The following is a 14,286-nucleotide window of genomic DNA, read 5'->3' as shown; positions in this document are numbered from 1 at the left end:
CCGTACAAACAATTTAACACCAAGGCCAGATTTGTTTGGTAGCAGGCTGTGTGGCCAAATGCTTCTTGGTAGAACCATAGACCCATTCCTCCTCCCTGCAAAGTGCTGATATGTTCCAGTAGAAATACAGTTGTAAGCATCTTCATAATCTTGTACATGCTTCTCATGAAATTCATCTAAGTGCTGGATCTACATCCATCTGGATTTGAAGGAAATTAGGATTAAAAATGCATTAATTTTCTTCACCATGGAATTAGGTTGTTGTGCACCCTCTGCCCTTAAAATCAAAGGTCAGTTGATGTTTAAGGCCCAGGGCTCATTGGTTTCAGATGCACAGCAGTTTTGTGAAGGTTTAACACCCCAGCAGATCAAGTTGGGGCTCTTAGAGTTGAGTGAGTTCTGGAAAGTTTTGCTTTTAATCATCTGAGAAATCTCTGTTGTTGCTATTTAAAACTTGAAAGTTTAAAATTATGGCAGAAGCTGATGGGGAATTTCCTATTATTCTGGTGATTTTGTTCAAAGTTACCTATTTACAGATTTTTTTTCAGAGCTATTAGCTTACAGAACGTAGTGTTTTTGGCAACTACTAGCCTGTTTTGTTACAAGTTAAGAGCACTTAAAAATCAGCCTGAAGCAGATACTAAAAATAAGCAACATTGTCTTTAAGGTATTGTTATAATCAGGTAAAACTTGCAAGCAGAATAGGATTATAAATGAAGAAATGTTGGATAACTGAAAGAAATAAACAATGATGACCTCTTTTTAGATCATCTTTTGTAGAAGTTGTATTTCATACCTTATCAATGTGTCATTTGTTTTTTTAGTGACTCCTGTATTTGCCAGTGTTCCCAGTGACATGACGGTAGAAGTTGGCACAAATGTGCAGATCCCATGCAGTGCTCAAGGAGAGCCAGAGCCAGTAATTACATGGAATAAGGTAATAGATATTTCTTTGGTTGTTTCATAAAGGCGGTGGCCTCTCCATCTCTTCATAACTAACTGCTTAAGGTGCAAATTAACACAATGATCACTTTGATTCTGAAAACATTACCTTCAGTCTGATCAGCAAATCAGCTGTAATACAGAGTATGTATATAGATACCAAACCTGAATTTTAGATATGTGTGTGTGTGTGTGTATACACAGACATATATATGGTTACGCAAATTTTTGGAAACATTATACAGACCAGAATCAGTAATATAGATATTAATAGTCCTATATATTTCAGTGACAGCTCTTGGTTTGACTTCCGTCAGTGCAACAATTGTTAAATTAAACATTTATAAAGGTAGAATTACTGGTGTATTAAAGGGTTTCTAATATTAATCTTCAGTCTTCTTGATTATCTTCAATTAGTGATCATTAAAATAAATGTACCTTAATGTATCTTAAATGCACAGTATATGAAGAATTGACATGCGTTCTGGAGATCTTTAAAAAGATTGACAAATTTTGAGTAAGATAATGTGTACATATTCTCAAGAGGTGCTATCTTATTTTGGGGGCTTATGTTCTATGTGGTGAAGGCCTAAAACTATTAAAAATACTTTCATTTATAATAATGAGTGCTTTTAAAAGTAAACTATTACACTGTATGATTTAGATCTACATGCAAGTCCTCCTGTCACACATGACAACCATGTGTTGAATTTTATATAAATTTATATACTTCACTATTGTTTTTTGTTTACTAACTCACTCTTAGAGGAAAAAGAGAACAGAAATTCAGGTTTGGAAACTAGGATTGGATATATCAGAATGAAAAAAACACTGTTCTTTACTGCAGGATGGAGTACAGGTAACTGAGAGTGGAAAATTTCACGTTAGTCCAGAGGGATTTCTTACTATTCGTGATGTTGGAACTGCTGATGAAGGTCGATATGAATGTGTTGCCCGGAATACCATAGGATACTCCTCTGTTAGCATGGTGCTTAGTGTTAACGGTAAGGTATATGAATCAGTTGGAAGTATGAACTAGATTACTTTTAGAATTTGGCTTATTTGTAAGATGCAAAAAGTTCATCAAATGCTAAATTCTTTCTTTTATCCATTTTTTTTTAACCTTTCCCTTAAACCTCTCTTATTTATTTATTTATTTATTTATTTATTTATTTTTAATTCAGGCAATTATCCACACAGATGTGAGTAAGATTGGAATATGACAGCCAAAATGTCTCTAGGACTTAAGCTTCAGAACAAACAATGTTTTGGGCTCCTGTTAGTCATGCTATTTTCCTCCTGATTTTTATTTTGGACCAGTTCAAATTTTCTTGTTGAATACACAGTCTAATTTTAGGGATAACTTGACTGAAACTCCAATGACATCTTTCAAAGGACTTTTACAGCTATTGGTTAAAAACTGGGCTGCAACCACTATGACAGAGTTCAGGAAAGTTGTAATACTCTTAAGAATTTAAAGGAGAAAATAGAGAGGAAAAAAACTACAACAACAAAAACAGAAAATATGAATTTATAATAATTATTTGAAAGTAATAATGATGAATAATAAATATCAACTATTATACGTAATTGTTTGTAATAAAGCAGTCAAAAAACCTAAGGAAACAGCTTTGTTACATAGACTGATCCCAGTGTTTTCCTGACTCATCATACAAACAGATTTTCCAGTCTTATTTTGATTGAAAATCTTAAGGAAATCATGTGATTTTTTTTTTCTTTCAGTAGAAACTGAAATAACATGATATTTCTGTATCATTGAAAATGACTATTGAGCATGATTTCTTTAACATATTGGATATTGTTTCCCAGTGTTATGTCTAATGTTCTGTATTTTGCTTACTATATTAATGAATAAATATCAGTGATTTTTTTAAATGTACTGATTATCATGAGATATCAATCACCTGGTATCTTGAGTTCTGAGAGAAAAATTGCAGGGCTGGGAATCATTCACTGATGAGTTTTCATCTCCATTTATAGTGTGCGAATGTATGAATGTAGTAAAGTCCATAAAATTTCAGTTCATCTTGGCCATTCTGGAGATGCAAAGAAAGAAAAGGATGGGTAGTTTGATTCATCTGCAATCAATCTGTAACTGTAAATGATGTTTCTTCTAAAAATTAGTGGGATATCAGATACTGCTTCTCTGGTTTTGCCATTAAAAATGAAGCTGTCAGAGAATCAAGGGGACAAATGGGCAGATTATCAGTACTGGGTACTTGCTATCTGGATCGTAATAATGATGTAGCCAGGAGCATGTAAAAACTTGCATATCAATATTTCTTTTATAAAAAGTTATTGTTTTATAGATATTTCTAATACATAGGTATATTTTCTTACCATTGAGATGGAAAAAATCAAATGCATATAAGCTGCAGGGCAGTTTTTGCTGGCTACATTTAATTACGTTTTAAATATGCTTTTCTTTTGTCATTTTCTTCTGACCTTATCTGCTGATGTTTTGTAAAAGCCTCTAGGTTAAGTTTAGGACAGGGTGTGTGTAGATTATGTTTTTGTTGCTTAAAAACTGTTAGTTTGCTTTTAACAGACAAAGTGCCATTTTTCTTTTCCCCTGAAAAAAAAGCAAGGCCTGAAAGGCTTGCATGTAACTTTAACTTTTAATATTTCTTAGTCTAAAAACTGAGCTACTGGCAGCAAATAGTTCATACAAAAATAAGGGTTTGTATAGTTAACATCTGACCAAGGTTTCTGATTCAGCCCACATGCACCATTAATTAGAAAGATAACCCTGTGGGAGACGTATCTAAGGTGAACGCTGAGATTACACATAGTGTAAGCAGCCACAGGGAAGGTAAACAGCCACTGGATTTTTATATGTATAATGTTGAAATGCTAAAAAGGTTCGTGGCATGCAAGCACTCTCTGAAACAATTCAAACAAAGGTAGCAAAGCTGTAAATATTTCTTAAAATAGGTGGTTTATCTCATTATGTGTCTATGTGGCTGTTATGCAAATGAAGCTCTCAAGCAAGAAGAGCAGTTGGTAATTAGCATGGATCGAGGATTATTGCCATTAGGTCAGACCATTTTGGATGCTGAGAGTGTATTCTCAACAGCCTAAGGCAGCTGGCCTCAGAGCAGAGCAAGGGGCACCAAATCCACCTATACAGTGCCAGCGACCGTTTTATTTGATTTTTTTTTTTTATAGGTGGTAGAGTTGGATTGCCCAGATCTAGTCTCTGAAACTTATATAGATATAACCTAAGCTGCCAGTAATGAAGGATTAATGAAATCTTGCCTAGAAAAGAGAGAGAAAAGAAAAAAAAAAAAAAAAAAAAAGGTCATGAAAAGCTTGTAAACAACAATTTTTTTGTCAGCTGATTTTGTACATCTGCTGATTTTATTTCAGTGTATTTGCTTTGGATGTTTTCCCTACTTTACCCTTCTTCCTGTGTGGGTTTTCCAATCTAAACACACTCTGGAAATTGTTAGCTGTTGCCCCTGGATCTGGTAGTTCTTAGGTTAGGCTGAATGGAAGGTTATTAGTCTTAGATACGCTATACAAACATCCAGCTGCAATAGAGCAGCACATAAAAAAGCAGATGAATAGGCCCATGCTTCAACGTTCCTGTACTATGAGTAGAAGAGCTGTAAATAGAATCATAGAAGCATGTGATTTTTAATGTAGTGTTATAACATTAGATAATTTTTAAATGGAAAACAAAGTAGTGATCAAAATGAAATTTTTATGTGTTGCTTATCAGAGTAAAATCATGACAGGAGCAGTGGTAATTATTGTATCTGTTTGGGAACATATGCACATCTGTATTCCCCCTTCCCTCCCTTTTTTTTTTCCAATTTAATTTTCAGTGTTTTATATGTTTTCATGAAATCTCTTCCATTTTTTGTGATTTATATATTCTAAAAGGAAAAAATAAGTCTATATAAGTATATAAGTATTATAAGTATTTTATACTATATTATTACTATTACTATATTACTATTATATCTATATAAGTATTTTCCTCTCATAAGACATTCATTTTAACCCCTTAAATTCTTGCATTAATGCTTTAAGAACAGAAGTTTATTTTACACACCTGAAATGATATCGTGTCTACACCCTGTCTTATAGAAGTATCTTTTTGTGTGTGGTCATTTTTGCAATAACACCTTAATTCCTCTTCCTGTAGTCCCTAATGTCAGCCGAAATGGAGATCCTTTTGTACAAACATCAATTGTGGAAGCAATTGCAACTGTTGACAGAGCTATAAATTCAACACGTACACACCTGTTTGACAGGTATCCCCTTCTTTTTTAACTGAGAAGTCAAAATTAATATATATAGTAGGAATAATGAAACATTTAGTAAGCAAGAAGCCATTTTATTATTGAAATGACAATGTTAACACATCTGGTTAGTTCTGGGAATAGTAGTCATTTAGCATGGAAAGATCCCTATTACTTAAACACTAAGTTGCTGAGAACAAATTTTTTATCTGTTGAGATCTCTATTCACTGAAGTAGTTTTTCTGGGGAAACAGTGTGTTATAAAAGTCTAGTAAATGTTTACTTCCATATTCTTTTATTAAACATATATGTTTGTTTTTGTTTGCCTTCCATTTTGAGATGAGTGACCAAGGTATGTTCTAATCATGTTGAACTTTTATAGTATGCAGTGTTATGTTGCAACTCCTGTGTGCACTTACTGTTTGTTTGTTTGTTTTCCAAATTATCTATTAGTCGTCCTCGTTCTCCAAATGATTTGCTCGCCTTATTTCGATACCCAAGGGATCCATACACGGTTGAGCAAGCAAGAGCTGGGGAAATATTTGAAAGGACATTACAGCTTATTCAAGATCATGTACAGGATGGTCTAATGGTTGACCTGAATGGAACAAGTCAGTATTCTTTCCTTATTTTTCAGTGATGAAATTTCTTAAGTCATCTTCAAAAGAGATTTTTCAGAATCTGGGTCCCAATTGCAGAACCCTTACGTTGAAATCAGTGGAGTATGATTTCACAAAACAAGGAGAAATATGTTTATGTTATTTAGTCTTTGTTTTGCACACTGCTACATTATGGTCAAGCTTGATTTGATTGAGCTCTCCTAGTAGAGTGCTTCTACTTTTCATCACATTGACATATTAGGGAAAAAGTCGTGTTCAGATTCTTCTTCTGATCATATTTGGTATAATGGATTTGTCTAATGTATCCTGTGTGTTAATTCTTTAGGATCATTATTTCATTGCAAACCTCTGTTATGTATTAAGAATCAGTACTTGCTATTTCTTTAAGTAAAAATTTGGTATCATCTTGCAGAAAAAAAAATAAAAAATAATGATACAATGAGAAGGATTTATGTTATTTATGAAACAGTGCTTCCACAATTGCCTCAGTAGTATTCAAAGAATTATTTGCTACTCATTCTTTAAGTACTGTATCAAATTAAGCTAATTGTTTGCTTTAACTCTGATCTCATGTATTGAAAACCACATTTCTTTTGCTGCTTTTTTAAAAACAGTGCAAGAATGCAGTATTTAGTATTTCTACCTTTTAGGTATTGAACTCCCAAGTACAAATTCATGAAGTCCAGATGGAGCATATACAACTAGCATGTGTGTGTAGATATGTGTGAGGAAATGCTTGAAACGTAGGACTGAAGTATTTGGAAATAATGATGGAGTTTTAGGAGAGCTTTTGAGACTTGAAACATAGCCAAAAGCGACACTGAAAATCTAGAGGAAATATTTTTTCTTATTATATTTCTTTTGATGTTTATAATTGAGTATTTATTGTAACTTCCGAAAATGTTAACTCTGACTGACCCTGAACTAGTCAAGTATTTATAAGACCAAAGACTGCAGGCTTTGTGGAGTACTGTAACAGTTGATAGTAAAAGAAGCTTGTTACTCATTATTAGAGCTGAGTAAATAATTTGTGATAAAGTTAACCACAAAAACTTATACTAAATTCTTTAAAGGTTTGTGTTTTATAAGAGCACACAATTTAATTTGCCTATCTGATTAGGTGGGTGTGCAAACATATCAAATATAATACTGACACAGTGCATTGTAACAGTAAGGATATCTAAAATCTGATAGCTTGACTGCTTTTCACTAGTATTTGTAATAGAGGAAATCAATCACCTAAGGCTTACATCACCTTAAAAATTATCATTAAAGCATGCAAATACAAGGTAATGAACCCAAAATCATGCAACTTTCTGGGAATTCTGCAAACTGCAAATTCTGTTCACAACCAAAACTTACTTCTCAGCCCTACAAAATCTATAGAATCTGGCTTTTAGAGAAACTTGAATAATAAAATAAATCTGTTTTCATTTAAACAGCCTAATATTCAGATTTTGGTATTCATATTTGTCCTTACTTGGTTTTATTTCAAAATGCAGGGCCCAATGAAATGTGTTATTTAGCACGTTTGCATTGGGAATAGTTGAGAAATTCGACAATTTCCTATTCAGAGACTTTTATGAAAAATCTTGGACTATTGCAAGGAAAGACGATGGAGCCAAATTCTCCTCCACAGTGCCAGACAATATAACAAGGGAAATGGCCACAAATTGCTGCTTGGGAGGTTCAGCTTGGATGGTAGGAAACGCTTTCTCACCAGGAGGCCAATGCAGAACTGGAGCTACTTATACAGAAAGGCTGAGTAGTCTCAGTCTTTGGAGGTTTTCAAGACCACTAGACAAGGTACAGCTGAGCTGGCCTGATGCTAGAGACAGCCTTGTTTCAAGCAGGAGCCGTTGAATCTAACCTATAGATGAGATGTCACCTCCCACTTGAATTTGAACTTGAAGCAATATATATGTCATAGTCCCAAAGGTGAATAGTATGGATCCCAGAGGAAATCTGTGTCAAGTGTTACGCAAACAATAATTTTCTTTACAGTGGACTGCTCTGAATAACGTGAGTGCAGATTACTCCATATCACTTGTCTAAGAGACCACTCCTCTGTTTATCTAAGTTGGTCATAATTTTTTATGTTTTTTTGTTCTTTTTTTTTTTTTAATTTCTTGCAATTCTTCAACTTTATTTTTATTGTGATAAATCAAAACAAAATAGCAATATGCTCACTGAATTAGCAAGTCTCAAAAGAGAGTCTTGATATCTGTATAAGTGTTGCTGAGTTTTCAGAATGTTTTTATTGACATGGAGAAATTTTTCCATTCTTTACAATATGAGGCTGTTATTTCTGAAAACATCCCTACTTTCTTAGGTGGCCAAATAAGAAATGAGTTCTTTTTGTGAATATTTTATAAAAGTTCTGCTTGAATTGTCATTTTACAAAATCACCTTTTGACCTAATATTAGTCATTGCTCAAATGACCTAATGCTCTAATATATGTATGTGATTATTCTTTTTTTTTTTTTCTTTTCTTTTTTTTTTTCTGAACAGTAAGGGTATTAATCATGTTGACAATACAGTATTATAAAATAACTTTCCAAAGAAACACATGATCTTTGGCGACTATGAGTCTATGAATCTTTGATTTTCTTTCTTTTTTCTTCTGGTTTCAGGTTATCACTATAATGACCTTGTATCCCCACAGTACTTGAATTTGATAGCTAATCTCTCAGGCTGTACAGCCCACCGACGAGTGAACAATTGCTCAGATATGTGCTTTCACCAGAAGTACAGGACACACGATGGAACATGCAACAATCTGCAGCATCCTATGTGGGGCGCTTCTCTGACAGCCTTTGAACGTCTGTTAAAATCAGTCTATGAAAATGGATTTAATTTGCCTCGGGGAATCGAACCCAGGAGGCTCTCTAATGGATATGCACTCCCAATGCCTCGATTGGTTTCAACTACTCTGATTGGAACTGAAACTGTAACTCCTGATGACCAGTACACTCACATGCTCATGCAGTGGGGTCAGTTTCTTGATCATGACCTTGACCTCACCGTTGCTGCCCTAAGTGAGGCCAGGTTTTCAGATGGTCAGCATTGCAGTTCAGTTTGCACAAATGATCCTCCATGCTTTTCGATCATGATTCCACCAAATGATCCCAGAGTTAGAAATGGTGCACGCTGCATGTTTTTTGTACGCTCCAGTCCAGTTTGTGGAAGTGGCATGACATCTCTCTTGATGAATTCTGTGTACCCACGAGAACAGATCAACCAGCTGACTTCATATATTGATGCATCCAATGTGTATGGCAGTTCAGACCATGAAGCACTAGAAATCAGAGACTTGGCAAGTCAAAGGGGTCTTCTGAGACAGGGCATCGTACAAAGATCTGGCAAACCCCTTCTTCCATTTGCTACTGGCCCACCAACAGAATGTATGAGGGATGAAAATGAGAGCCCAATTCCCTGCTTCTTAGCTGGTGATCAGCGTTCTAATGAACAGCTGGGTCTTACCAGTATCCACACCTTGTGGTTTAGAGAACACAACAGAATTGCCACAGAGCTACTGAAACTCAATCCACACTGGGATGGTGACACAATATATCATGAAACACGCAAAATTGTTGGTGCAGAAATGCAACACATAACATTTAGCCACTGGCTACCTAAGATCTTTGGAGAGGTAGGCATGAAGATGCTTGGCGAATATAAAGGTTATGATCCCAGTGTTAATTCTGGCATAACTAATGAGTTTGCAACTGCCGCTTTTAGGTTTGGTCACACACTCATTAATCCTTTTCTGTATCGACTGGATGAAAATTTTGAACCTATTCCACAAGGCCATCTACCTCTTCATAAGGCATTCTTCTCTCCATTTCGGATTGTAAATGAAGGAGGCATTGATCCACTTCTAAGGGGATTGTTTGGTGTTGCTGGTAAGATGCGTGTCCCATCACAATTACTCAATACAGAGTTAACAGAAAGACTCTTCTCCATGGCACGTACTGTGGCTTTAGATCTGGCAGCTATGAATATTCAGAGAGGCAGAGATCATGGAATTCCTCCCTACCATGATTTTAGAGTTTACTGTAATCTTTCTTCAGCTCAGACTTTTGAAGATCTGAAAAATGAAATTAAGAATCCTGAAATCAGGGAGAAACTTAGCAGGTGAGCCTGAGGTGAAGAAAAATAATCCATTATCTAAGTGTGCATGTGAAATTAGTAGCTAAATGTCTTATCTGGAAGAAAATATTTGTTAAGAAAGTGGTAAAGAGATTTTTTTAAAGAAACTTCTGACCATATCAGGAAACAGATGTGGAAAATTCCCACATGCATTTAATTACTCCACTTCTAGAGCCCAGTGAACAATATGAAGTTGCATGCATTCATGAAAGTATTGATTTGAAACAACTTTTTATAACTGCTGCTAAATATGAATGTTATTTTAAGGTAAGGTCATATTTAATGCCAATCTCATGCAAAGATTTACATGCTCTGTTTCATCCATTCCATACTAAACAAGAACTAAACTAAGACAGGAATATCAATCACTGTATTTTCACTGTATTTTCATGTGTACATCCTTCACCACAAGTAATCTGGTCTTCTTTAGAAGGATCAAAGTCTGAAACTAAGCCTTCAGCTACCTTCCATCTCTTGCTTATCTACACAAAATAAAAGAGAATAAGTCTTTGGTAGCATAAAAGGAAAAGTGTTCAGAGGGGCAGGAAAGAGAAGCTATTGAAAAGGGAAGTTATTAGGAATCAAAAGAAATCTACTGCGAGAAATGGAAATTGTGGAGTAGACATACAGTCCCCCATGCTACTGCTCATGTACATGCAATGTACATTGCTGGATTTCAGTACACCAGAACATAGGTTCTTCACAAAAAATGTAGCACTACCACTGTCATTTTTTATTGTGTGTTATTCATATATTTTCCCCTTAGTTTTCTTACTTACTGTTGTTTTGTTTTTGTAAATGAATAATATTTGGTACTAAATCTTCATGTTATTCTTTTTTAGGCTGTATGGTTCCCCACTGAACATAGACCTATTTCCTGCTTTAATGGTAGAAGACTTAGTTCCAGGGAGCCGACTGGGGCCGACTTTGATGTGTCTGTTAAGCACCCAGTTCAGGCGTATTCGGGATGGAGACAGGTAAATTGAAATACCATGGAAACCAAAAGTAATTTTAAATAGAGGACGCTTAACAGTAGTTGAATGTCTTGTTTCAAGATCAAACCACATTTCTTATTTTCGTTGGAAAGGTGAAGAAATGAGGTTTAAAACTTTGTTACAAGCTGTGATTAATTCATTTTTTAAATCTATTACTTTTTATGATGAATGTATCCAAGCTCCAAAAAACACCACAGCCAACATATGCTGATCAAGCATGGTTCTGTAAGCTAGAAGTTCATTCATGATTTTCCTGTTACTAGTTATTCAAGTCACTTAAGTTTCTGCAAAGTGGGTGTTACTTGTCTTTTATTAGTGTTTAATTATTTTATTTGCAGAGAAATTGGGATAGTTGAGACCCCTTGGTCACCTCTGCTGCTAAGCCTAGGTTAAAAAAGTACTTTTCTGTGTATATGACCACACCATATATTTCAGTAGAAGCAGAAGCAGTATGTGCACTTAAAGTGCATTAAAAGCAGGTTGTCCCGAAATACACAATTGAATAATTGTTCTTTGTTCTTTTGTTCTTAAATTACTTTACATGCAAATTATGAACAATTTCTCATTGTGAGTTTCTACAGTACCAGGAATTAAAAATAAATAAATAAATAAATAAATAAATAAATAATCATTGCTTTTGTTACCGCAGCCAAACTCCTCTGGGTAAATACACATGTGGAATTTGAAAGTCATTTTCCTCATTTTGACATCATTTGTGACCTACAATCCTGTTTTTTACATGGCATGATGGTTGAAAGACTTGTACTGATTAGTTCTGTCCTAGTTGAAAAAGAAATAGAGGATGAATTAGGAAATTAGATGTGATTTACTTTATCTAATATTATTTGCTTTACATTAGTTATATAATTACTACTTAAGGTAGTATAAAGGCTTTTTTTATTTCTGTAGTCAATACCAAAAGTCTTTTTGTATGCTTTTTTTCTTTTTTTTTTTTTTTTGTAAAAACAACTTTCTTACATAAAATCTGTTTTAACGTTAAACTGTAAAACATAAAAATCTCATGCCTGGAGGCAGAAAGAGTAAAAGTAGATATACATGTATTATGTATTCCAGATTGCTGGTGACAAGTACCTATTTGTGTCACAACAGGATAATGATACTGCTTTTTTGTGTCTGTGTGCACTTTTCCAGAAAAAGATTTCTCTCCCCTCCCTGAAACAATATTTAGTAACTATAGGAAAACATTTAATATTTAGGAAATGGGATTCTGCTGTCCAAAGAATACAAATATTTTGAAGCAACCTGCCAGCAAATAGTAAAATATTATTAGACATAGTGAAAGCAACTCTCACTGTGAAAAACCCTCACAATGGGCAGAGGATCAAAGCTGTCAGCACCACGCAAAACAAATGTGCCTGTGCAGGGAAAAGGAGTAATGTTTGAAGTGAGCCTAATTTGATGTCAAGATGGAGATTCCTTAATCTGTTTTTCTGATTCTGGTGCTTGGAATTACATTGGCTACTATCCAACACCTTATGAAAATGATACAATAAATTTCTGTAGTAAATTTAACAATCTCAGTTATCTTAATCTTAAAATATGTGTAGATTAGCCATTATCTTCTCAGCAATTCTCTCTCTATATAATATATTATGTAATATACTATATATAATAATATATTGTTACATTATATTATAATATTATTATATTATTATATTATATTATATTATATTATAATACTAATCTATCTATCTATCTATATATGTATGTATGTATATTTTTTTTACCTATAGGAAAGTTGTCTGGGAAAAAAATCTATGGTAATCTAAAACTACCCTAAAAGAACCTTGAACCTGGTAGTCTAGATGACATCTAAATCTATGCATTTTAGATGTCTGAAGGTATCCAAGACATTAAAATGGAGCAAGAAAATACGTCAAAGATTTTGTTGACAAAATTGGTCCCTTTCAGAGTTTCAACCCAAAACAAAGTGGGGCTGAAGTGACACCAAATGCTTACCTTTAGGTATCTGGATCATACCCTCAGATACATTCCACTATGTGCCCATTATGGCCAAAGAACCAAGGAGCATAGGCTCAGGCTAATGCAAACCCAAAGAGTTATATATGGCATCGCCTTAAATGTTGTGTGTGTTTCTGGGCTCCAAAATATAAGAAAGATGTTAAGATACTTGAAAGCATCCAGATTAGGTCAACAAAGCTGGTAATAGGGCTGGAAGGCATGTCCTGTGAGGAGAGGCTGAGGACCCTGGGGTTGTCCAGTCTGGAGAAGAGGAGGCTGAGAGGCGGCATCAGTGATCTTTGCAGCTCCCTGAGGAGGGGACGCATAGAGGTGCTGGTCTCTGCTCCCTGGTCACCGATGACAGGACATGAGGGAACGGCACAGAGCTGTGCCAGGAGAGGGTTAGACTGGGCATTAGGAAAAATCTCCATACACTGAGAGTGGTCAAACACTGGAAAAGGCTTCCTAGAGAGGTGACTGATGCCTCAGGCCTGTCAGTGTTCAAGAGGCATTTGGACAATGCCCTCATTAATATACTTTACCTTTTGGTTAGTCCTGAAGAAGTCAGACAGTGGACTAGATGATATTTGAAGGTCCCTTCCAACTGAACTATTCTATTCTAATGTAAAGATATCTGGTAACTGAACCTATAGAATAATTAATTTAATTCTGAATACAGTATTGCAAAATCTGTGCATGTTTTGTATTTTTTTTTTCACTAGAAAACCTGTCTTTTCTGTGAGATTACAGGTTATGGTATGAGAACCCGGGTGTGTTCACGCCTGCTCAACTCACTCAGATCAAGCAGACATCTCTTGCCAGAGTTTTGTGTGACAATGGTGACAACATAACCCGGGTACAACATGATGTCTTTAAGGTGGCTGAATTCCCACATGGATATAGTAGCTGTGAAGATATTCCTAAACTGGATCTCAGGATGTGGCAAGATTGTTGTGAAGGTCAGTACACAGGTGGATTTTAGTGTATTAATGTATGCTTTGTTTGGTGTTGGTTCGTTTTATTTTAAGAAGATATTTGATTCATATTCACTTTTTGTTAAGATATATTGCATGGTTACAAACTCAGATTTGGAGCACATTGCTATTTAACTTCCTAAGAGAAAAGAGTGGGGAAGATTCTTTTTTACTGAAGTGTCCTCTTTAAGGAGTTGTCTATTCATCTGACATTCTACCAATGGATGGATTCTCTCTTGCTACTGATCAGCTTTCATGCTGAACAATCTCTTTGAGATCACCTTTTTATCTCTTGTAACTGCAAAGCTTTAAAGGAAATAAGTGTAATAATGTTCCTTCCTTGTTAAT

The 14,286-nt window shown here is 34.9% G+C and overlaps 1 protein-coding gene across 3 annotated transcripts in view; it reads left to right on the top strand.

Moving 5' to 3' along the window:
• The window catches only part of PXDN (peroxidasin), an 83,056-nt gene that overhangs the window by 52,510 nt on the left and 16,260 nt on the right, over window positions 1–14,286 (top strand). For 2 of the 3 annotated variants that reach the window (XM_032184056.1, XM_032184058.1), the window contains 7 exons: window positions 825–937; window positions 1,790–1,946; window positions 5,117–5,225; window positions 5,667–5,824; window positions 8,468–9,971; window positions 10,829–10,963; window positions 13,715–13,923. In XM_032184056.1, coding sequence (XP_032039947.1) covers window positions 825–937; window positions 1,790–1,946; window positions 5,117–5,225; window positions 5,667–5,824; window positions 8,468–9,971; window positions 10,829–10,963; window positions 13,715–13,923 — 2,385 coding nt within the window. The remainder of the gene's footprint in view (window positions 1–824; window positions 938–1,789; window positions 1,947–5,116; window positions 5,226–5,666; window positions 5,825–8,467; window positions 9,972–10,828; window positions 10,964–13,714; window positions 13,924–14,286) is intronic. The other variant, XM_032184057.1, reaches the window with a different exon arrangement.

The sequence above is a fragment of the Aythya fuligula genome, chromosome 3 (assembly GCF_009819795.1).
Source record: "Aythya fuligula isolate bAytFul2 chromosome 3, bAytFul2.pri, whole genome shotgun sequence".
NCBI classification, from domain to species: Eukaryota; Metazoa; Chordata; class Aves; order Anseriformes; family Anatidae; genus Aythya; species Aythya fuligula.
The sequence above is the reverse complement of the archived record's forward strand: the minus strand, read 5'-3'. Positions and strand labels throughout refer to the sequence as shown.